Genomic DNA, 22,316 nt, shown 5'->3' on the forward strand with positions numbered 1-22,316 from the left:
GGGTTCCACAATAGACAACATGGAGAGGAGCTGAAGGCTTCCTGAGCAAACAAAAGTTAGAAAGCCATTTCTATAATTCACAGGCCACTGGAAGCCAAAGGAGGCCCAACAGCCTCAAATGCAAAATGAAGAAGTAGAGGTTGGTTAAAGTTTGAGGATTTTTATTTTAATATATTTCCCGTACAAAGCAAGACAATGTAAATTTCATAGTTGAATCAAAACACCTTTGTTTATTTCTTTAAAAACCCTGTCTCTTCACAGTAGGAGTCGAAAGAATGCAGCCAGAGCCGGCCTTCCAATGAGCAACAGAGTTTAGTCATTACTATATTAAAACCTGTTAGACAAGGTCTCTATAAAGTAGATCTGCTGAAGTTTAGTTCTTGGCACTGGTTCCAGAAAAGAAGGGGGAGGTGGAGAGGGAAGGGAAGGGAAGGGGAATCCTTTATCCAAAGCAAGCAGAGTTGGAGTCTGGCTTCAGGTGCCAAAAGGGCAAGATAAACATTATCTCATTTACTGGAGGGGAAGCTTTTTAAAAAGGCTCCTTAATGAGCTTGTAAGCTCCAATGTTAAGTGCACGGATGCCACCCTGTCCCAGCATGCAGGGGCAGCACGATTACCAAACTGACCTCCCCCACCATTGCATAGCAGTCCACTGTGGCCCCTCCTCCAGACTTTTGACCTGCAGGGCCTTGTGCCCAGATGCTCAAAGGAAATAGACAGCTCCAAGCACTTGATGCCGCTTCCTTTTCTTAGGCGTAGCTGACCTTGGCTGCTCTGTCCCCCACCAATTCCAGCAAGCAAACTAGAGCAAGTGGCTTTTCCTGCTCAGCAAAACCCACACACTTTGGGATGCAAAGGCAAAGGAAATGACTGCAATCACCTAGCTCAAAAAGACTGTGTTGGCTGTTGCTAAAAACCCAAAGGATGGGAGTTCCAGGCTAGGATTTCTTGCTTACACAAATCAGCTAGTCTTTGCTACCCAGCAGCAGAACTAAATGGGATTTAGGGCGGGGAGTGAGAGAAGAAGCTGGATCAGTTAAGCGCTGGGTCCTGGCTGCCACAACAAAAGGAGAGTTAGAGTTTGCTTTGCATCCTAACACACCCTTGTGGGGAGCAACGTCTCTGGGAAGAGCCGCGCAAACCGGTTCAGTTTGTTCTCCGGCAAGTGTGGGCACCGTAATTCAAGAATTTTAAATGACAGCAGAAATGCTCCCAGAGCATCAAGGCGTGTGCCAGTTATGGTGGAAGAAAGGTCAGTGAAGAGGAGGAGGGAGCTTGGGCTACCAAGTTAGAAAACTTGTGGGATCACTGCCAATATAATAGGCCTGACTAATGGTAGGGCCTGGTGGATTGGGGGCGGGGCGGGGGAAGCTTTTGGGTGTTTGTGTACGTTATGTACAGAAGTGGAGCAAAGCCAGACTCCAGGATTAGGATCAGCCAGTCAGCTTTTTCAAAAGGCTCCAAAACCTCGAGAAAAAACCCCAACAACCACCCAATTTCCACAAAGTATGAAAGTGTCACAGATGCTTCTCATTCACACGGAACAAACAGAGGGACACCTTTAATGCAGGTCAGATTGGGAGGAAACAAGAGACAAAAGGGGGGAAGGGCAAGAGAAAGGAAGCCTCACACAGGCACCCGCTGTCCCTTCACTTCTCTTTCTTCTTCTTGTTCTGAAAGAAAGGGACAACACCACATCAGCGCCTTGGGAACAAAACCAGCTTAGCGTTTTGGAGCAGGACCAGTGGAGGCTGTTCAATGAGAGCAAATCTGGCACCGCGCCTCCAACCTCCCTGCCTAGAGTGGGGTGAGCGATGCTAGACAGTTTCCGGCCAAGGGCCACATTCAAGGTTGAGCAACCCTCCAAGGGCCACATGTCAGCCGTGGCCAAAGTTGCCACTGGACATTCGCTCTCACACAGAGGCACTGTGCTCAAAGGACATGAAGGCGCTCACCACACCAATCCCCGTGCTGTGCGTGGAAGGAGAATCACCATGCCTGAACAGCAAAGAACAGCGACCCTTCCTGCTCATCACACCCCCGGGCCGGTAGCCCATTTAAAATGCCTTGGCAGACCTGATCCAGCCTACAGGCCATTGGTCTGCCACCCCTCATCTAGGACATATAAAGCGTGTTGTAAATAAGCGATGATCCCTGCCACCATAAGGAGATGCTCACCTCGCTCATGCCCAAGATGACCATAAGCTCCCGGAAAATGTTGACAAAATCCAAGAAGAGATCCACACAATGCCTGGGCAGGGAGAGAAAGAAGGGGTTGAAGTATTAGGCCAGAATTCCTACTGGACACTACTTCCTCTAAACAGCATGACCTATGTAAGTGGCTGATGCTAGAGACACCACCTGCCACCCCCAGGCTTCCTTCCCCATTTGGTATATTGCTCCCTAGTTAAATTCAGGTTCATTTATCTAGGAAGTATTTTAAGCCTCTCTTCCTGGAAATTCATTTCCAGTTTGCCCAGCTCTGTGGCCATCTAGAACAAAGGATATTTGCCTTTTTCATACTGCATCCAACAATAAAAGGCTGCTGTTGCAACTTTTCCCTATCCCATTACCACAGCTCCCAGGTCTTTGCTGTTGCTCCACTCTGTCTGGTCCACCTTGCCTTCTATTGAACTCCTACCCCACCCACCCTCCCACTGGACACCCAGCGGCTACCATTTCCACACACCATGTACTCACCAGATGTAGTCCTTATCTCCATTCTCGGCCTTCTCAATGATGAGCTGAGTGTCGAATAACACAAAGCCACACATCACCATAAGCCCAATGTAGAGGTTAGCCTGGAGGAGGAAGAACATGCATCAGGCCAAGGGCAGCTAAATCAGATTCCTCGGATTGGCCCTACCCACCTGCTAAAGATATACATTCCTAAATGCCAGAAATCATACTGCTTTAAATTATGCAGGGCTGTGCTCCCTGCATAATAATGGCACAATGAGGAAAGACTGCAAAATGAGGGGCCACCTCATTCAGCACCCCCCAAAAATGTAAGGAGTGCACTTGGATTTTAATTTTTTTTTTAAATCCAACTTCCCAGCCCTTCTTGTTGCAGATATGTATTTGATCTCAGAGGTCAAAGGAAAATGAATATGATTTCTATTGATCAGAGGGTACAGCTCTAAGTTCCTATATAGGTCTTTGCCTCTTCCCATGACTACCAAGAGTAGAATTATGCAAGGTTTCTATAGTTTATACCAGGGGTCAGCAACCTTTTTCAGCCGTGGGCCGGTCCACCGTCCCTCAGACCATGTGGTAGGCCGTACTATATTTTGAAAAAAAAAACCAATGAACTAATTCCTATGCCCCACAAATAACCCAGAGATGCATTTTAAATAAAAGCACACATTCTACTCCTGTAAAAACACGCCGATTCCCGGACCGTCTGTGGGCCGGATTGAGAAGGCGATAGGGCTGCATCCGGCTCCTGGTTGCCTACCCCTGGTTTATACAAATCGTGGAATTTGGGTTATCCTGTGTTGTTGTTTTCTAAATGATGGTAATAATAATAAGGTGCAGGAGTGCACACTCGCGTGCCTTTATTTCTGTAAAGCCAAAACAAAGGGGAAGCTGAGCACCTCTTGGCAGTCACTACAGGGGGACTATTCCAGGGCAGGTTTGCTGCCAGCTCCAAGCTGAAAAGGGCAGCTTTGCTGGAATGAGATGCTGCTGCTGCTGTCACAGGCAGCCAACCTTGCAGGCTTCCTGTGAGCCAACAGAGCCCAAGGACATAAAGACACTCACTGTGAAGAGCCAAGTCGAGCCCACAAAAATGTTGATCAGGGAGAAGAACAGCATCAGGAACAGGCCGGAGAACAGGACACCTGAAAAATGAAAGCAGAGCTGTGGTGGGCACTGCAAGGTTGCAAGAAAGGTTCTCTCTAAGGTGGGGGGAGGGAGGGAGGGGAGAGGTGATGACCACCTGGCAATCTTACCTCCTAGGTACAGGTAGGCACGGCGCTTGGCATAGAGGGCGCTCAGCGAAAAGCAGCTGAAGATCACTGCTGTCCCCATGAAAGCTGTTGGGATGATGCTATCGGGAGAGGAAAAAGCAATAGTTGATGCCTGCGCCAGGATGGACAAATCTAAGCCTTGGGGACATTGTAAAATGCCCTTTAGCAGCCCCAGTGAGACCCACAGCTCCATCTCATGCCCCATGCAAGTTACTGAAGCGGATGTTCTTTGTAGAGCAAAGGTAGTATTTTGCTTAGATGTATTTGTGGGGCGGGGGAGAGATTTGGGCAAGTGGTGGACTGCAAGGAGATGGCTTGGATGGAAAGGCATGACTTTTGGAATCACAATCCATACCAAAAATATTGTGTTATGAGCAGGAAGTATGCTTAAAGGTATAGGGCAGGAGGAAATCTTTTTGCTCTTCCGGTTAAAGTTATGGTTTGATTTAAGTTAAGAAAGAACTGTGCTGGGGGGGGGGGGGGTCATGCATGTGTCCACTAGAATCAGTGGGAAAGGAATTTGGCCCACCAACTCATTCAAATTTGACCCTTGAAGTGCTTATGTCGGATGTGGTGAGGGAACGGGGCAGCCGAGTGGCGTTTTCCTTTTACCTTGGGTTGATGGCGATACACATCTCCAGCAGAGGTCCTAGGTTGACTCCTGGTAGGAGAAAGGGGTACAAATTCAGCCCAGAGGCAGGAGAGAGAAGGGAATTCTTGTCCATTCACCATTTATTTCAAAGAAAGCCAAAAATGGTAAATCTGTGTGTATTGTGCACCCTTCAGGACAAACATACAGGGGTTGTCTTGTTCCCCCCCCCCCCCCCGACCCTAAACTGAAACCCAAGTACAAAATGCCACGTAGAAACAGTTTTGAAAATCTTAGTATTTAGAAAGCAACTAAGGGGCCCTAATCTTCAAAGTAGTTCTATATGGGGCAAATCATTGTGTGGCAACCACTCCTGTGCTGATCAGAATTGGCTGGATTACTTTGGCTTCCCTCATGGGGCGCGCGCGCGCACACACACACACACACCCATGTCATGCAAGAGCCACTCCCCTGTGGGGTGATCTCAGGCTGCTACTGCAGGCACACATCTGAATGACAACTGCAGGCATCTTTGCTGCTCTGCCAGAAGGGCTTGGATTCACCAGGACATGAACTGTATATTTCACTTACAGAAGACCCATGTTTGCAGATCAACATCTTTTTAAAAGATTTTAATATTGTATTATTATTATTTTTGCACTGTTCTGACCTATCCTCGAACCTTTTGCTAAAAAGTAAGTAGTATATGAACACCAAAAGCAGTTAATGAAGTATAACTCCAGCTGACTTTGCACATGTCTGCTCTTCCAGCATCACGTACCAGTGAGGAAGGCAAAGCCTGCCAGCATGCTCAGCCGTTTCTGTTCAGTTCCCTGGTTGTGGGGTGTAGCCATCAGCCAGATCATAAGGCCCAGTGCTCCCAGGCCAGTCAACATTCCAAACTGCAAGACAAAGTGGGAATGATGAAACTCAGTACAGGCTGAGTGCAGAGGTTGGGAAAGGCATTGCGCAGGAACAGAAGTGGCTTAAATCTACCTCACAGAGCCCAGGTGGTTTCATTTGAATGATCCAGTGCATTCTATAGTCTACACAGGGTGACAGCCATAGATAACCTGACCTGCTCAAAGATACTCTAGGCCCCTTTGCAGGGTTTTCAGCTCACTCAAATTTCCTTTGACTTTAATTTCTTTTCACTGCAGACTTCAGAAAAAAACATGGGAAGCAGCATTCTACCCAACTGCACTGTTGGAAGTGATTCTCTCATTTTCCACTGCTCTGGCCAATGAGTACGAGACACCAAGATGCTTCACGAGTTCGGGTTTTAATGTTATTCAAATGTAATCTATCCAATAATTTAAAAACAGATTGAACTAGCTGGCACATCATTCCCCCCCCCCCCTTTCTGGTCTGAAATGGCTCCGTTACTACACCACTGGGTTCCCAGCTACCACTGTAGGGCTGCAGTCCTGAACACGCTTAATCAGGAGTAAGTCCTAAGAAATCAGCGAAGATAGTGCGACAGACTGCTAGGAAAGCAGACGAAGGACTGCTCTAGTGCAGAAAGAGAGGGTAACCTCCCATCAGGATATGGCCCAGAAAACCATACCCAACAGGATCCTGTGCTGCTCATTTCTGAAGGCTGTGGCTGGGCTCCATTCCCTGAAGCCATCCTGCAAGCACTAGTCCCCAACAGTCAAGTTGAGCTCACAGCCCATACACACATCAGCGCACTTACCTGCACCAGCTGAGTTACCACGTTGATGTAGGCACCGGCCGCTGCTAGGAACATGCATAGCGCAAAGCTAGCATAGACCTTCTTCAGGTGCTGCTGGGTTGATGCAGAGCTGCAGAGGGCAAAGGGAAGAAACAGTCAGTGTCGTTGCATCTCAAAGCACTTAGAAGCACAGCTGCTCCTTGGCTGGCTGTTTGCCAGCTCCTGGGCACTTAGCAAACTAAACAAACAACACTGGATCCACCACAGAGCACCTGAACAACAGAAGTGGGAAAACACTTAGCCTAGGGGCTGCATTTCCAACCATAGGAGGGTACATGCCTACACTGGGCCTTGCCAAGACCAAGTGAGTGCAGACATTCACCCACAAACATTATGCCTAGTCAGCACCACTACACACAGTCCCCGAACCAAGTTAGGCTTGAAAAAGCACCTTAGAGACCAACTAAGTTTGTTATTGGTATGACGCTGTGGTCTAAACCACTGAGCCTCTTGGGCTTGCCGATCAGAAGGTGGCGGTTCGAATCGCCACGATGGGGTGAGCTCTCGTTCGAACTGCCAACCTAGCAGTTCGGAAGCTGTCTGCAGACAAACGCCGGCTCCCTCGGCCTATAGAGTGAGATGAGCGTGCAACCCCAGAGTCATCTGCGACTAGACCTAATGGTCAGGGGTACCTTTACCTTTACAAGCTGCTACTGGAAGGAATTTTTTTATTTTCTTTCGACTACGGCAGACCAACACGGATACCTACCTGTAACTTGATAAAGCATGTTAGCTTTTTTCCAAGTCTAACTGGCCGAGGGGGCAATCTTCCTGGACTGCAATGGGTGGCAGATGGGTTTCCTTGCTGCAACAATAAGGCTTCCCCCCCCCCAGGACTAACTGTGGGGAGGGGCATTTTTAGTGTGGGTTTAAACACTCCCCAGCTGGAACTCCCATAAAGACATGCCTCCCCCACTGCACTTAGGCTTGAAAAAAGCCTTATCCTGCAGGCAACAGAAGACTTTATTTCAAGCCTAATTGCAATGGGGTGAGGAAAGGGCACTGCAAGGCAGGTGGGGAGTGCACAGCAGCTGCATCTGACCCATGGGCTGACAACCCCCCCCCCCAATTTAAAGGCATTTGACTCACAGTTTCTGGAGCCGGGACAACACTTCCCCAGGGAGATGGTATTAGATATTCTCAGATTGGCTAAGAGAGGAGCTAGTTTGGTGTTGGTTTGCAGCACCTACTTTGTACTGCACAGCAGGTGTTCCTAAAAATGGGTGCTAGCACTAAACCATGTAAATGCTTTTCCAGCCTTGGCATTTACCAACTCGCATGTAAGTAGGGGAATGCTTGCACAACATTTGGTAAGAAACACCAAACAGTAAATCCTGAGAACCTTAAAAGATGAATTTATACTCAACAAGTCCTTTAAAAAAAGAACAAAAAACCACACACACATACTTCAGCCTGAAAGTCTAGAGTGCGAGTCAATATTTGCAGTAGTCACAAAAGGTTGTGATGGGGGAAGCAGGAGAAGGTTGGTTGAACATGCAAGAAAGTTTCTTTGTCTATCCCATAACTGACAGAAGCAGAACAGATTGCACAAGCAGGCAAATTAAGAAACCTGCATTTGCTTAACTTCTACCAGCTGCAGAATTTAGATTTTACTCAAGTGGAAGATTTGGGTTTTGAGCCCAACACATATACAGTCTTGCACCCTGGGTCACAGGGAGCAGTGAAGCCCTATTTCTGGCTCCCTCATCCCCCACTCACCATCCATAATAAGGGACAGATCACAAGATTACCTTTCCGTTTCCATGCACCAAAAATGACAAATACAAACAACCTCCTGCAAAACTGCAGCCTGCAGTAAAACACAGGCCAAGGGTATACTCACATGTGGGAGAATTTGAAGAGGGCATCAATATTTATGTTTCTGTTGAAGACATCCATTGTGCTAGCTGGTAGACTGATGCAACTCTTGGTGTCAAAATACACAATCTGCAGAAAAAGATGAAGAAGGCCACATCAGAGAGGTGTGGTGGAGAAAGACAGTTCAGTTCTTTCCCAGGAATGACCAATGTGATCCATGAACATCTGGAAACACCTGCCCCTTTTAGTGACAAAACTCAAGTTCTTCCTATATGACTGCCCAAAATACTTTAAGCAATATTATTCAGCCCATAAAGCTGCTCCAGAAGGGATTCCCACACCCACCCACCCTGCTTCCTAGTAGTAGTCTAGGAACACCAGTACAGTACTCCTTCAGAGCTTCTAGTCCCCATTCAACTTTAAACAAGTTAACTAGGATACAGGTTTTCCAACAGAAATACATTGCAACTATCTTACTAACTTTGAGCCTACTTTGTCAGGGGCAAAGGGAGAGAAGTCAAAGACCCCACTATGGAAGGTCAAGCAAGATGTTACTCCTGGAATGCAGAACCTTCAAACACCTCTTCCTACTCCAAGAAAACGCACATGCATATTCTATCCAGCCTCCCCTTCGGAGCTGATTCTATCTAAATCTCAACCAAGACCTCAGATTTCCAAATACGCAGTGAGGGAGAGGGAGGAGAAGACTCGGGACTAACCAAAGACAAAGGCTCAAGAAAAAGGTTATTTGTCCCACCCCACCATGCTAAGGAACAAAGAACAGCATGCTTACTTTAGACTCGCCAAGCACAGCCCCACACGCTGCCTGCAAGCTGATCCCCTTCGTCCTAGTCTGGACAATCTAGAGAGGCTTCAACCGTCTCACCCGCTCCAAGTCCTCTTGGTATCTATGGTGCAATTATTGCAGGCTGTTGCAAGGCTAACTGCAAGTTCTCGGGGAGTGAGGGAATTGGCCTCACAGGGGAACTTTGCTTCACAGCTTGGCAGCTGGAAAACACTTGCATTAGCATTCCTAATGACCTCCCCAGGCAGAGATGGGGAGGAGTTACAAGCCAGGTAGCTGCCATAGACAGAGAGCAACCTGGAAACAAACGCACTGCTCCCTGCTGCTCAAGGTGGGATTCCTCCCCTTTGCTGTGTTATGCACCAACATGTACAGGTATTTTACCTGCCCAGGAGAGCACCACAAGTGTGATATGACTGCCCCTGTCTGCATGCGCAATCCACCCCCCAAAAAAATATTATCATGATACCTGATGTAGCCTCTAGCAACTGATGCAATTGGCACATGAAAACCAGTTCAGCAACTAATTCCCTACCCTTTTGACAGACAGAGGAGACGGCTCCTGGGCAAGCTTACAAAGTAGGCCTGGATTGTCTAGCAAGGAGAGCTAGCATTAAGGAAATGCAAATATTGCAGTAATTGTACACCCACTGCATGGGGTGACATGATGGCACTTCCTCCTTTGGCAGAGATGGAAAATGCCAGTCAAGTATCTGTCTCCTACTTTTTAAAACAGCAGATCTAATCTGATCATTCCTTCCAAGTGTTCAGGATGATGCCTATAGGGCCACTTCATTTTATTTTCACAGCAGCCTGTGAAGAAGGTTATGCCAAGAAATTTCCAATGCCGCCTAGCTTTCTTTGAGCAAGGTCAGAAGACTGATCTTCCTGGTCCCAGCCAACACCTAGGGCTGGCAGATCCCAACCCCAGGCAGGAAAATCTAAGGGATCCAGCTTGTAGCCCATTATCACCCCTCTGAGGTGAACAGGATCCTTTCTGCACAACTCAAGCACATTTGCAGCGTCATCATAGCAAGGCCCTGAAGTAAACCAAGCTACGGTTTACCACGATCATGTGAATGTGCTGGCCCCTTGGGAGAAGCTCACACTCACTTTGACCCTCCCTCACGTCCTTGTGCTTAAGTTGTCTCCTTAGCCACAAACTGTAGCCAAGAACAAAACTATGCTGAAGAGCACGATTAAGAAGGAGAGAGCTTAACCACAAGTCCAGGCTCAGACATCATGTGAAGCCAAACCTTGGATGGGTTGCCAAGCTAAACTAAAAGGACTAGGGAAGATTAAAGCGGCTGTGATTTCCTTCTAAGAAGCCAGCATGTTTGCACATTTGTGTTAAGTAATAGTTTGGCTTAGTGTTACCTGCACATGTGGCCAATGGCTGAAGCCAAAGACCCTAAAACAGGGGTTGGCAAGGTTTACTGGCCATGGGCAGGATCAATCCCACGGAGATCGTCCATGGGCTGGATATGCGCAGCGCGATGCCGGAAATCGCTTCTGCGCATGCCCAGACGCCGAAAATGCTGAGCGGGCGGCTCGTGGGCCGGTAAAACGGTCTTCGTGGGCCGCATCCGGCCCATGGGCTGGAGGTTGCCGACCTCTGCCCTAAAACAATCACCCCTGAGTTTGTCATTTTGTTATAATCAGAGGCCTCGGTGAAGTTGCTGTCACTAGCACTGGAGCATGAAAGTAAGAGTGACAGCACACACAAGGAACATGTGCACACACGCACACCCCTTGGCTCTGAGCAGACCTCTTCATCTGTATTGCTGCTGTGTGCAAGGCCAACCTGCTGCAGGCAAGCAGAGAGGTAAATGGAAAAATAGCAGTGTAATGACAAGGAATGCCAAAGGCATTTCCCCTGCACCAGAAAAGTGAGTTCTCTCCAGTTTCAAGCACTCTGTGCCAAGGATGGGGAAACTGTGGCCCTTCAGATGTTGCTCAACTCCCATAATCCCTGACCACGGGGCTGCAGATGAGCAGCCCAACATTGGGAGGGTCACAGGCCCCCTATGCCAGTTTTTGGTAACCTGGGGCAGGGAAACTTCTTAAGCCCAAAGGGCATATTCCCTCACAAGGAGCCTTCAGAAGGCCACATGCCAGTGATAGACAAGGTCCGAGGCAAAAGTGGTCAGAGCAATGAACACAACTCTTACCCTTGTGCAGTAAGCCACATTCCCACCACACAAGTCAGACACACGTTTATCCATCCTTCATTCATTCATTCAATCAAGCAAGCAAGCAGGATAATTCCAGTTCAAGGACACATCCAAAACAGTTCAGGGGGAGAGTACAACTTAGGAAGAGTCTCAAGGGCCTTGGGCCTGAGGTTCTTCACCCTCAGTAGAAGTGGGCAGGCTCAAAAAAAGCAGGGAGGGGAAGAATCAGAAAAAAACCTTATCCCCTGTTTCTCTCTCCTCCCCCCTGTAAATTGTGAAAATATTTTGAAATGTGTTATTTTAGAATGAGAATAGAACATTTTAAGTCAAGGTGTTAATATATCTACCGTATTTTTCGCTCCATAGGACGCACCGGACCATAGGGCGCACCTCATCTTTAGAGGAGGAAACAAGAAAAAAAAATATTTTTCTGGTTTTCTTCCTCTAAAAGCCCTGTTGTTGTTTTTTGGGGTTTTTTTTGAGGATCAGCTAAAAGTTTTGCAGCTGTTTTTGCAAAGGCAAAAGGCCTTTTTTTGAGGATCAGCTAAAGGTTTTGCAGCTTTTTTGCAAAGGGAAAAGCCCTGGGTTGTTGTTTTTCGGATCAGCTAAAGGTTTTGCAGCTTTTTTTCAAAGGGGGAAAAGCAAAGCTCCTTTTGCAAAGGAGGAAAAGCAAAGAGGAAAAGCCCCATTTTTATGGGGTTTAACTCACATTTCTGAAAAAATCTTAAGGAAAGGGAGCCATTTCTACTGTTTCCAGACAGATAATCTAATCAGCCAGTCACATGTCCTGGGGAAACAAACAACCTCCCTCTGCAGCACATTCAACAAAGGAGGGCGGGGCTGAAAGGGAGCCGGACTCTTATCTCTCTCCCGATCTCTTGCTGATCAGCTGCTGAGTGGGGTCCTTTCAACACTCCTTTTTCTCTTTGTAAAATAAAAAGCACAATCTGCTTTTGGCCCCTGGGCAATTCAGCTCCAGGGACCACCATTCGCTCCATAAGACGCACAGGTATTTCCCCTTACTTTTCAAGAGGAAAAAAGTGCGTCTTATGGAGCAAAAAATACGGTACTCCCCAAAAATGATTTCTAAAAATTATGCAAACAGAAGACTTACTTAAGACTATGCACAGTATCAGATCATTACAATTCCTGTGCACAGAGAAGAAGCAAGACCTGAGTTGTACACGGAGAGTACAACTCTTAAATGCAAGAGCAATGTGCTTTCTGGCCCTAGGAGGCACTGCCATGGTCAGCTGAGAAGGAAGAAGGATTCAATGCCTCCTTTGCTTGTAGACTTCCTCTCAGAGGCATAGGTGGTGAATCTGTTTCTGTCCCCTTGAGTAGGCCCTCAAATCTGTCATCATTTGACGACAAATATGAAGATGCAGAAATGGATAGCTAAGAAAATAAGACTGATTTAATTTCATATAGTTTCACTGAGTCTTGGTTCTCCCCCAGTCTTTTTCTTAGCTCTTTTATGGAATTGAGTGCTTGACACTGTGGAGGGCTGATGGAGATATAACTACTTTCAGAAAACGTAATAATTTATTTGCTCAACTATAAGGGTTAATTGGTTTCTTCTAGTTATATTCTGCCTGCACCATATAACTGGCAAAACCAGAAATGCTAGGTTCTTCACAGATCAGCAGCTTGTAGCTCTATTTGTAACAAAATATAATTTTTGTAAAAAGAAGTAAACTTATTTAATAATTATTGTCTGAATAAACTGTAACCTTTAACATACCAAACATGATCATTCCATGGCACCAAGTTACCGGTAATACATTTTACTTTCCTAAAGCGACACTCAGTTTGTAAACAGCAGTAAAAATGATTAGTGCATATTTCCCCATTTCCCCCAAAATGTCCCTGCCTGCAATAAATAAATAAATCTTCCTCACTATTTTATTTCAGTGGTTTCAAAATTTCTGGAAGTTTTACATTATTTTATGAAGAGTAAAACAGCAGAAGGCCCAACTGGCTAACCAATTACACAATTATTAACTGCTGTAAACATGGACTGGCCTATTTAGAAGGAGCTATTTGCCCCTGTGTGAGCAGTTCCATAGAATTTGGAACATAGCTATTGTAAGTCCAAGGCAAACCGTCATTTTGAGAAGGCTTCACAATGGCCACAGAAAACCCCTGCATGAGGTGTTCTAGAATAATACAGGCAATTGTGGGTCTTTTTCTCTGTGATTTGAGAATGAAAATCCATGAATTGGAGGAATTTTTAATGGCACCAATACTGCAACCTGCCCCAAAGATCAACATACTATTGGCTGATTTGTTCTGTCATTAAGACACCATATCCAAAGGTTCTTTATATCCCGGTATCTCACATATTGCTTCTGTGCAGCCATGAATCTAGTCAAACCACACAATATTCTTGCTTCTGTATTTTCACTTTTAGAAATAACTACAGTGAGGGGGGAAAGTATTTGATCCCCTGCTAAAGTTGCCTGTTTGCCCTCTGACAAAGAAATGACCAGTCCATAATTTTAATGGTAGGTGTATTGTAGCTGTGAGAGACAGAATAACAACTGGAAAACCCCCAGAAACGCAGAAGACAAAAGTCAGAGATTGATGTGCATTATAATGAGTGAAATAAGTATTTGATCCCCTATCAACCAGCCAGATGTCAGGATACCTGGTATCTTCACTGTATGTAATGAGCTGAGATTAGGAGCACCTGCTGTAAGGGAGAGGAATTACCTGTAATCAGGGTGGATTTGATTTAAATCACGATTTAAATCACTAGTCAGTAAGGCTCAGGGTGGATTTAAATTTAAAAAATCAGATTTTTTTTATTTAAATTGGATTTTTTAATGTAAATTGGGGTTTTTAAAATTTAAATCGACCCTGAGCCTTACTGACTAGTGATTTAAATCGTAATTTAAATCAGTTTGATTTAAATCAAATCCACCCTGCCTGTAATCTCAGCTCGTTACAGTACCTGTAGAAAAGACACCTGTCAACAAAAGCAATCAATCCAGCAGATCCCAAAGTAGCCACCGTGACCAAGGCCAAAGAGCTGTCCAAGGATGTCAGGGACAAGATTGTAGGCCTGCACAAGGCTGGACTGGGCTACAAGACTATTGGCAAGCAGCTTGGTGAGAAGGTAACAACAGTTGGTGCAATAATTTGCAAATGGAAGAAACACAAAATAACTGTCAGCCTCCATTGGTCTGGGGCTCCATGCAAGATCTCATCTCGTGGAGTTGTAATGATCATGAGAATGGTGATGAAACAGCTCAGAACTACACAGGGGGAACTTGTCAATGATCTCAGGGCACCTGGGACCCCAGTCACCATGAAAACAGTTGGTAACAAACTACGCCGTGAAGGACTGAGATCTTGCAGAGACCGCAAGGTCCCCTTGCTCAAGACAGCACATGTACAGGCCCACCTGCAGTTTGCCAATGCACATCTGAATGACCCAGAGAACTGGGTGAAAGTGTTGTGGTCAGATGAGACCAAAATCAAGCTCTTTGCCATCAACTCAACTCACCGTGTTTGGAGGAGGAGGAATGCTGCCTACAACCCCAAGAACACCTTCCCCACCGCCAAACATGGAGGGGGACATATTATGCTTTGGGGGTGTTTTTCTGCTAAAGGGACAGGACACCTTCACCGCATCAAAGGGACGATGGATGGGACCATATATCATCAAATCTTGGGTGAGCACCTCCTTCCCTCAGCCAGGGCATTGAAAATGGGTCAAGGATGGTTATTCCAGCATGACAATGACCTAAAACACACGGCCAAGGCAACAAAGGAGTGGCTCAAGAAGAAGCACATTAAGGTCCTGGAGTGACCTAGCCAGTCTCCAGACCTTAATCCCATCGAAAATCTGTGGAGGGAGCTGAAGGTTCGAGTAGCTACACATCAGGCTCGAAATCTTACTGATTTGGAGAGGATCTGCAACGAAGAGTGGGACAAAATACCTCCTGAGATGTGTGCAAACCTGGTGGCCACCTACAAGAAATGTCTGACCTCTGTAATTGTCAATAAGGGTTTTGCTACCAAGTACTAAGTCATATTTTGCAAAGGGATCAAATACTTATTTCACTCATTATAATGCACATCAATCTCTGGCTTTTGTCTTCTGGGTTTCTGGGGGTTTTCTTGTTGTTATTCTGTCTCTCACAGCTACAATAAACCTACCATTAAAATTATGAACTGGTCATTTCTTTGTCAGAGGGCAAACAGGCAAATTTAGCAGGGGATCAAATACTTTTCCCCCTCACTGTATGTTCTGCAGCAGTCTAGCTTGATGCTGGGCTGCCTATAATCCAGCTGCTTTTGTATAAGCCTGGAACACCTGAATTTAAAGTCACTTCCCTCCCCTCGTCCCAATTTGACAAATAAAACATTAAACTGAATTCCTAGAATTGTGATTTGCTTGCCAGAGCCAGGTTGCGACTGCTTAAATTTTTTTAATTTAGCCACCTGTTGCGTCAAGAGAGGATCACATAAGACAATTCTATAGGAGCAGGGTAGTTGGCCAACCTCACTGCACTTTGTAGGATTGAGATTGGATGTGAGTGGGAGAGCACATGTGGTCATGTTCAGGAATGAAGTAGCCCTGCCTTGAAATCTCAGACCTGGGAGTGTAAAACTCGGTTCATCTCCCTTGGAAAACAGAATGCAAGATCCCGGCTACAGAGCTCATGCCATTTCAAGACGCTGCTGAGCAAGGATCATTTTAGCCATACCCTGGAACATAGAAAGTGAAATGCTGCCAGCAGAAAAGCTAAAGGATCCCAGTTTCAAGAAAGCAGGGTGATCACATTGCCTCAGGAGATCATATACACCCTCTTCCAGCTTAGATTTGCTCTACATCGAAAGAGTCTTCAGTTCTCAGAGGTCTGCAGATGCAGAAGGCGAAATTATGCTCGAGACCCTGAACAATGGCCATCTTAAGGTACAAACTTGTTTTTGGTAAAGCTTGCTAGAAAAGCAAGTAAGAAATGCAACAGATAACTCATTTGATAAGAAGTTCTAATGTGAGTCAATATTAGGGCACCAAAATGGGTCACCCCTGTGGTGGAGGAAACATGAGAGAGTGTCACATGCCATCCACCGACTCCTCCCAGATATTAAGAGCTATTCGAGGCAGAAGCCAAACCAGAGCGATGACGCTAAATAAGAATTGACATGTGAGGAGGCTTGCTTCCTCCATAATAGGAGGGTGGCAGGGGGTGAGGGAGGATTTGTGAGAGTGAGCTTTATTGTTGATAATAACCTAAGGTAGGTTTCACAACATGAACCAGTGATCCAGAAAGTCAAAGTGAAATTAGCAAGTCCTCTCTGCTTCTCACTCAACACTTGATGCCTCTGGAAATGGATGTTAAAGTGGAAACATGCCAGGGCTGAGAGATGATTAGAAAGGCAATAGTCCCTTTTGGAGTTTTTTGAAGCATCTGTAAGGTATCCAAGCCTATCAGTCACTGTGCTGGTCCACAGGGCTCTTTAAGGAATAGCTGGAAGAAATTCCTATCTTCATTACAGCTCTCTGGCCATAACAAACACATGAAGCTGCTGTATAACAAGGCCAGACCATTCGTGGCTCTAGATCCATTCCATTTACTCCAACCAGCAACAACTCTCCAGGATCTCAGGAAGCCCTGCTATAAATAATCACTTAAAAACATGGAGATACTGGGAGCTGAATCTGGGATCTTTCTCTACAACTAAACTTTGTTCTTCCCTAACACTGAACCTAGAAACCAACTGGAACTAAATTTTCCAGACTGGAGTCCATTTCCAGCTGCCAGTCCTAAAACAAAATCTAAGAACATGTAAAACATACAGCATTTATGACCACAATTATTTTAAGATATTATCTATTAACTCTCTGCAACTTAAAACCCCTTCCAACACATCAGGTTGCTTTAGATCACTGGTCTTCAACTAGTGGATCAGGATCTACTCTGTCTGTCTGATCCAAAGTGGGTTGCAAGTGCAACAGGAACATTACAATAATTCCATGATAAAAGATTAAGAAATGGTACCCACATGCATGTTTGGGTCAAAGGTGGGTCCTGGGTCTGAAAAGGTTGAAGACTACTGCTTTTGGTAAAAAAAAAAGTATCTATATTTTAGTAGCAAAACAGCTGGAGGGCCAAGTTGGAGGGCCAAGAATCCATGGATCTTGACTGTTTCACATACTAGTGACACATCCTGTAAAATTCTATTCATTATATTTTATCTGCACAATCGGGCAACTAGGCATTCCGTTTTGGAGACTGTAACTCTGGTTTAAGTAGCCATTGGCACCTAGCTTATATATCTGATTTTGTAATACTGCAAGCAACCTATCTAGTTGTAATAAAAATAAGATAAATGCTTCAACCTAGAGCATAAGTGAGTAAGGTTCTCAACCAGCTGAGTGCCGCAGATCTTAGACTATGAGATTTCTTAAAACATTGTAGGCATTGTTTGAAAGTATGCTGGAACCAGGGCCGTCTCGTCATAGGAGCTGGGTGGCGCGGTGCACCAGGGCGCCAGGCCCCCCAGGGGTGCCCCGCGAGCCCGCCGGCATACCGGGCGCCCCCTCCCCAACCCGCCCCCGCGGGCGGGCGGGCGGGCGCCGGCGGGCAAGTTACAAGCCGGCTGCCCTCCGGAGCCCCAGCTGGAGCGCTGGGAAAGGCGCGCAAAGCCCCGCGCCGCTCCAGCGCCACGCCCCTCACCCCCCGCTCGCCCATCTCCCTCCCGCGCTGGCCGCCCCTCGGGGGATGAGGGGCGTGGCGCTGGAGCGGGGCTTTGCGCGCCCTTCCCAGCGCTCCAGCTGGGGCTCCGGAGGGCGGGCGGCTTGCAGCACCACGCCCCTCATCCCCCGGTCGCCCACCCCCCCTCCCGAGGGGCGGCCAGTGCGGGAGGGAGGTGGGCGGAGAGGCGGCCCACCGGGGGCGCCGAGGGATCATCGCACCAGGGTGCCCGATCCCCTTAAGATGGCCCTGGCTGGAACAATAGTATTCCTGAGCTTCCAGGAGACTAGATTGTTCAAAGCAATGCTGCTGCTACAGCACCCTTAGCAAAGGTGAAGTTTTTGAACTTCAGGTCACTGGTAAATCACTCTCCATACAGATATCAAGTGTTTCTCTTTTATAGAAGGTGCTTAGGAGGAGAATAGGCCAACTGTTGACAGAGAAAAGTCACAGAACTGGATCACAGAATTAGATAACGTCAAGTCCTTAAAAACACTGAACAGCATTGTTGTTGTATAAAGTGATTCTTAAGATGACTTATCAAGTAGCTGTGGTCTTTCTTAAACTAGCTAAATACAAAGGGTCTCTTTTAAATTACTCCACTTTCCTCAATCTTAGCTCTAAGCAAAAGGGCAGGTGTATTTGATCATGGTAACACAAGAAGTTGCCTTTGGGGAAGGAACTGCAGCGCTGTGGCAAGACCACATGGCTCTACATGCATCAACTCCCAGGTTCACTCTCTGGTATCTCTAGTTTAAAAAAGCAGGTAGCAGCAGGTGATGGGGAAAACCCCCAGAGTGTTTCTGCCAGTCACTGCAGACAACAGTGGGCTGGCGGGACAAAGTCCTACACGTCCCCTGCACTTTGTACAACTCAGCAGTACCTAAAAAAAAACCTCCCACATTTCTTCTCTGTGCAAAAACCAGGGGTAGTACAGTAATTCCAAAACAATGGCAAATGGTCAAGCCTAAATATCCACGGAAACTTCAGGTGAAATACACAGGCTTGCATATAGGGAAACAAGCCACCACACCTGCGGTAAGTGCTTTTCAAATCCATGTTCATCCTCATGATTCAGTTAAAACTAACCAAAAACCTCAGGTGAGCTTTTTTTTGGGGGGGGGGGAGATTAAAGTCGCCATTTCTCATGTCAAAACTCTACCCATAGTAGCCCAATGTTTACAAAAATTACTTGGCTTGATTGAACCCTTAAAAGGAAACTATCATCCAAAAGTAAACCCTTGTTGTAACTTGATTCTATGTTAGCACAACCAAAATAGAAGTAGAACTGAAAACGAAATCCCAGAAGAGAAAGCAAACTTTGGAAGTGCTTGTGTAATCCAAGTTAAATAATGAACCTGCTTATGAGGAAATAAAGAACCCATGATAGTTTATCAATAAATAACCAGATAACACTTAGTCATAGCTATAACCTTTAACCACTGAGGGCTGCCTTAGAGGGACAGCTCTAAAGAGACGGTCACATTTCACCCACCAGTACCCTGACACAGTAACTTACTAGCTGCAAAAAAAGGAAGGGGAAAAGGATGGAGGCAAGGGGTAAGCAAGCCTCCCACTTTAGAGCCCCAAATAATGGGCAGGATGACCCTTACAGCCAAATGGCAGGAGAGAGAGAAAAAAATAATGTGACACAATGACCCATAACATCACGTGAGCACTGTGACATCAGAAAGCCAGCCAATCAGCTTTGAAGTTCTCTACTGTGGAGCATCTGTCAAGCTTCTGCTCAAGCGACAGGTTGCCATACTAGAACTATCCCAAGCTCAGGAGAGGCTTTTGGTTTGAGCACCAGAAGCTCCTTGCCCCAGCAGGCCCAAGATGCAATATTAACAGGATGTAGATGAGGCAGATTTTAATGTCCAGTTCTCATATTAATCTCCAAGGGCACAAAACACCCGTCAGTTATGAGGGCATACAAGTCATTAAGCAGCTGGAATTCAAGAACTACGTCAACACTATGTGTTCAAAGTTGCAGCTATTTGCACAAAAAGCACCATGCCTTTGAGCCAAACCACCTAACACGTCAATGGGCATGGATCCTTTGATCTGTAACAACACAGGAACAGAATTTACTAAGAAAGCAAACTTGCACTGGGGTGAGGTGAAAATATCCCTGGCTGAGGTATCTGATTTCTAGATATAGATGATTTGGCTCAAACCTGCCTGGGATACACAATGAAGTCCTGCTCCTTAGTCTGGACACGAGTACACAAAGGATGGAGGAAAAGGCTATCTGTGCAGGCCTTGTATGTATTTCACATGATCCAAGACTTGGTTTTGAGAATGAACCCACATTTCAGGGTCCAAAAAGTGGAATATAGGGGCTTCCTCACTACTAATGCTACAGAGCAGAGGGGAACACCATGCAACCTTCCAGGTATTGTTATACAACTCATCACCTCTGACCAGTAAACCATGTTCCACACAGCTAATCCAGAGCATGACATTTAAAAGTCATAATCTGCAAGAAAGAAAACACTTCACCAAACAATTATCCAACAGCAAGTTTAGAAACTATTCCACAATCAAGTAGTCCAATATACCAGCAAATTTTCTTGCCTCTTTTCTGGGTTCAGGTTCCATGCCTCAAGTCATCCTCAAATATCTAAAGGGTTGTCACATTGAGTGAGCAAACTTGTTTTTTGCTCTGGAGGCTTGGACCTGAACAAATGGATTCAAGCTACAAGGAAGGAGATTCTGACTAAAGAACTTTCTAAGAGTAAGAGCTGTTTGACAGTGGAACAAACTCCCACGAGAGGTGGCAGCCTCTCCTTCATCTGCTTAGAAGAGATTGGATGGTCATCTGTTCTGTATGATCCAGATCAGATTCCTGCATTGCAGGGGGTTGGACTAGATGACCCTCGGGGTCCCTTCCAACTCCACAATTCTATGAAATAGGTTGAAAGCACAGGTGAGAGTTGTGGTGAGGAAACTGAAGCACATGGGAGGCCAGTGTGGTAGGAAATAGTTATCTACCATGACTACAGAAGAGGAATGTTCTATGGGCCACCTTCCAGTCCTTTCGATGCTCAAATACAAAGACAGACAGCAGCAGCAGCAGAGACAACAGAGGCCAACTCTAAGCTTAACCCTGACTCGCACGAAATAGTTCTGGACAGCTGAGAGCACTAAGGCCCCACCTCCCCACCCCTCAGCAAAAAAAACCCTACTCTTGCCAAAGCAAGCAGCAATACATATGCCACTCCCCGCATTCCTCCCCCAGAGGAAAAAAAACCCACAAGGATTACAGAACAGATCAGTCAAAATGAAACGAAATCAGATTAAACAAGGCCTGTTTTTACACTCCATTGCTCCGCAATGGTTTCATTACCCCTAAGCTTTGCATCGTTATCTATTATTTACCACTGGCAAGGGCTGCCTCATAGGCGACCGCAGCAAAAACTCAAGCTTCCTGGTATCTGAAGAAGTGTGCATGCACACGAAAGCTCATACCAAGAACAAACTCAGTTCGTCTCTAAGGTGCTACTGGAAAGAATTTTCTATTTTGTTTCAAGCTTCCTTTACGCGCTTTGCAAATTTAATAGTTAACAACACAGTATTTCTGGCTAAAAACTACGAGCGACAAACCCAACGCTGTAGACACGGGACTGGCTAACGTGGGAAGAGCCCGGGATCCAATTTTCGGTAACAACCCACCATTCCTCCTCCGGGCAATCGAGGGAGGTTCGACCCACCATGATATGGGGGTGGGGCGGGGGGGGAGGAAGAGAGGGGTGGGGGTCCCTATGACGTCAGCTCTCTCTCTCTCACCCCCCCCCCCCGCTGAAGAGACTGACCAATCCGAGAGGCAGAACCAGGCGGAGAGGATCTTTCCCTTCCTTCGCGGAGCCCGACACAAAGGGACGGAGGGGGGATTCCAGAGCGGGAGGGGCAGCTCCGAAAAGGCCCCTCGGAGGAAGGGAGGGTTCGTTCGGAAACCGCGCAGGCCAAGGCGGGACGGGACCGGAAGTAGGCCCCAGGGAGGAGCGACGGCGGCCCTTACCTCCCGCGGAGGATCCTCTTGCCTCGGCGACGACAGCTGCTGCCGCTCCTTTGCGAGCCGTACGTGTCTCTCCCCTCGGACGCCTCCGCCCCCTCCCACTTACGTCCTCCTTCCTCCCCACTCCGCTGCCGCTCCATTGGCTCTATCGCCTCCCGAAGTCCCGCCCCCGGCTCGCATTGGTATTTAACCAAACGGTCTGCGTACCTCGGTTTCGATTGGCCGGCTGGTGACACTTTTTCCTTCCCATTGGTTGCGCGGCCGCGCCCAGGCGGCTGCCATTGGTCCAACTCGGGGTGGGGGATGGGGTTGAGGGGCAACAAATGAGAAGCGACGTCCGTTGGTTTTCCAGCGTCGGGCCAATAGGCAGCGCCCTAGGTAGGTTGCGGCCCGATTGCGACAGCTCGGTTGTCTCCTGTTTCCTCAGAAGTGGCACGCGGCCCCCTCGTGGCGGGAGCGCGAGGAGAGCAGCACAGGGATGGCTGCACAG

The 22,316-nt window shown here is 46.8% G+C and overlaps 1 protein-coding gene across 3 annotated transcripts; it reads right to left on the reverse strand.

Annotated features, from left to right (window-relative positions):
• Positions 1-144: 144 nt before the first annotated feature.
• On the reverse strand, positions 145-21,945 carry TMBIM6 (transmembrane BAX inhibitor motif containing 6). 3 transcript variants are annotated; one of them, XM_033138216.1, is made up of 10 exons: positions 21,830-21,945; positions 8,139-8,242; positions 6,257-6,365; positions 5,342-5,462; positions 4,584-4,632; positions 3,954-4,051; positions 3,763-3,842; positions 2,701-2,801; positions 2,179-2,251; positions 145-1,673 (listed from the first exon to the last, which is right to left on the reverse strand). In XM_033138216.1, exons 2-10 carry the CDS (start codon positions 8,192-8,194, stop codon positions 1,650-1,652), a joined length of 711 nt encoding a protein of 236 aa, XP_032994107.1. In that variant the 5' UTR covers positions 8,195-8,242; positions 21,830-21,945; the 3' UTR covers positions 145-1,649. The 3 variants fall into 3 exon arrangements, with proteins under 3 accessions (XP_032994107.1, XP_032994121.1, XP_032994114.1); XM_033138230.1 differs by lacking the exon at positions 21,830-21,945 and adding an exon at positions 19,325-19,396; XM_033138223.1 differs by lacking the exon at positions 21,830-21,945 and adding an exon at positions 8,907-8,930.
• Positions 21,946-22,316: the final 371 nt, after the last annotated feature.

The sequence above is a fragment of the Lacerta agilis genome, chromosome 2 (assembly GCF_009819535.1).
Source record: "Lacerta agilis isolate rLacAgi1 chromosome 2, rLacAgi1.pri, whole genome shotgun sequence".
Taxonomy (NCBI): Eukaryota; Metazoa; Chordata; class Lepidosauria; order Squamata; family Lacertidae; genus Lacerta; species Lacerta agilis.

Excerpts from the sequence above, each read along its gene's own strand:
- TMBIM6 (XM_033138216.1), bottom strand. The coding sequence starts at position 8,194 with ATGGATGTCTTCAACAGAAACATAAATATTGATGCCCTCTTCAAATTC. Across the intron at positions 4,052-4,583 it reads TGTATCGCCATCAACCCAAG|CATCATCCCAACAGCTTTCA; the intron begins GTAAAAGGAAAA and ends CTCTCCCGATAG. Across the intron at positions 2,802-3,762 it reads GCTCGACTTGGCTCTTCACA|GCTAACCTCTACATTGGGCT; the intron begins GTGAGTGTCTTT and ends TTCCTCCTCCAG.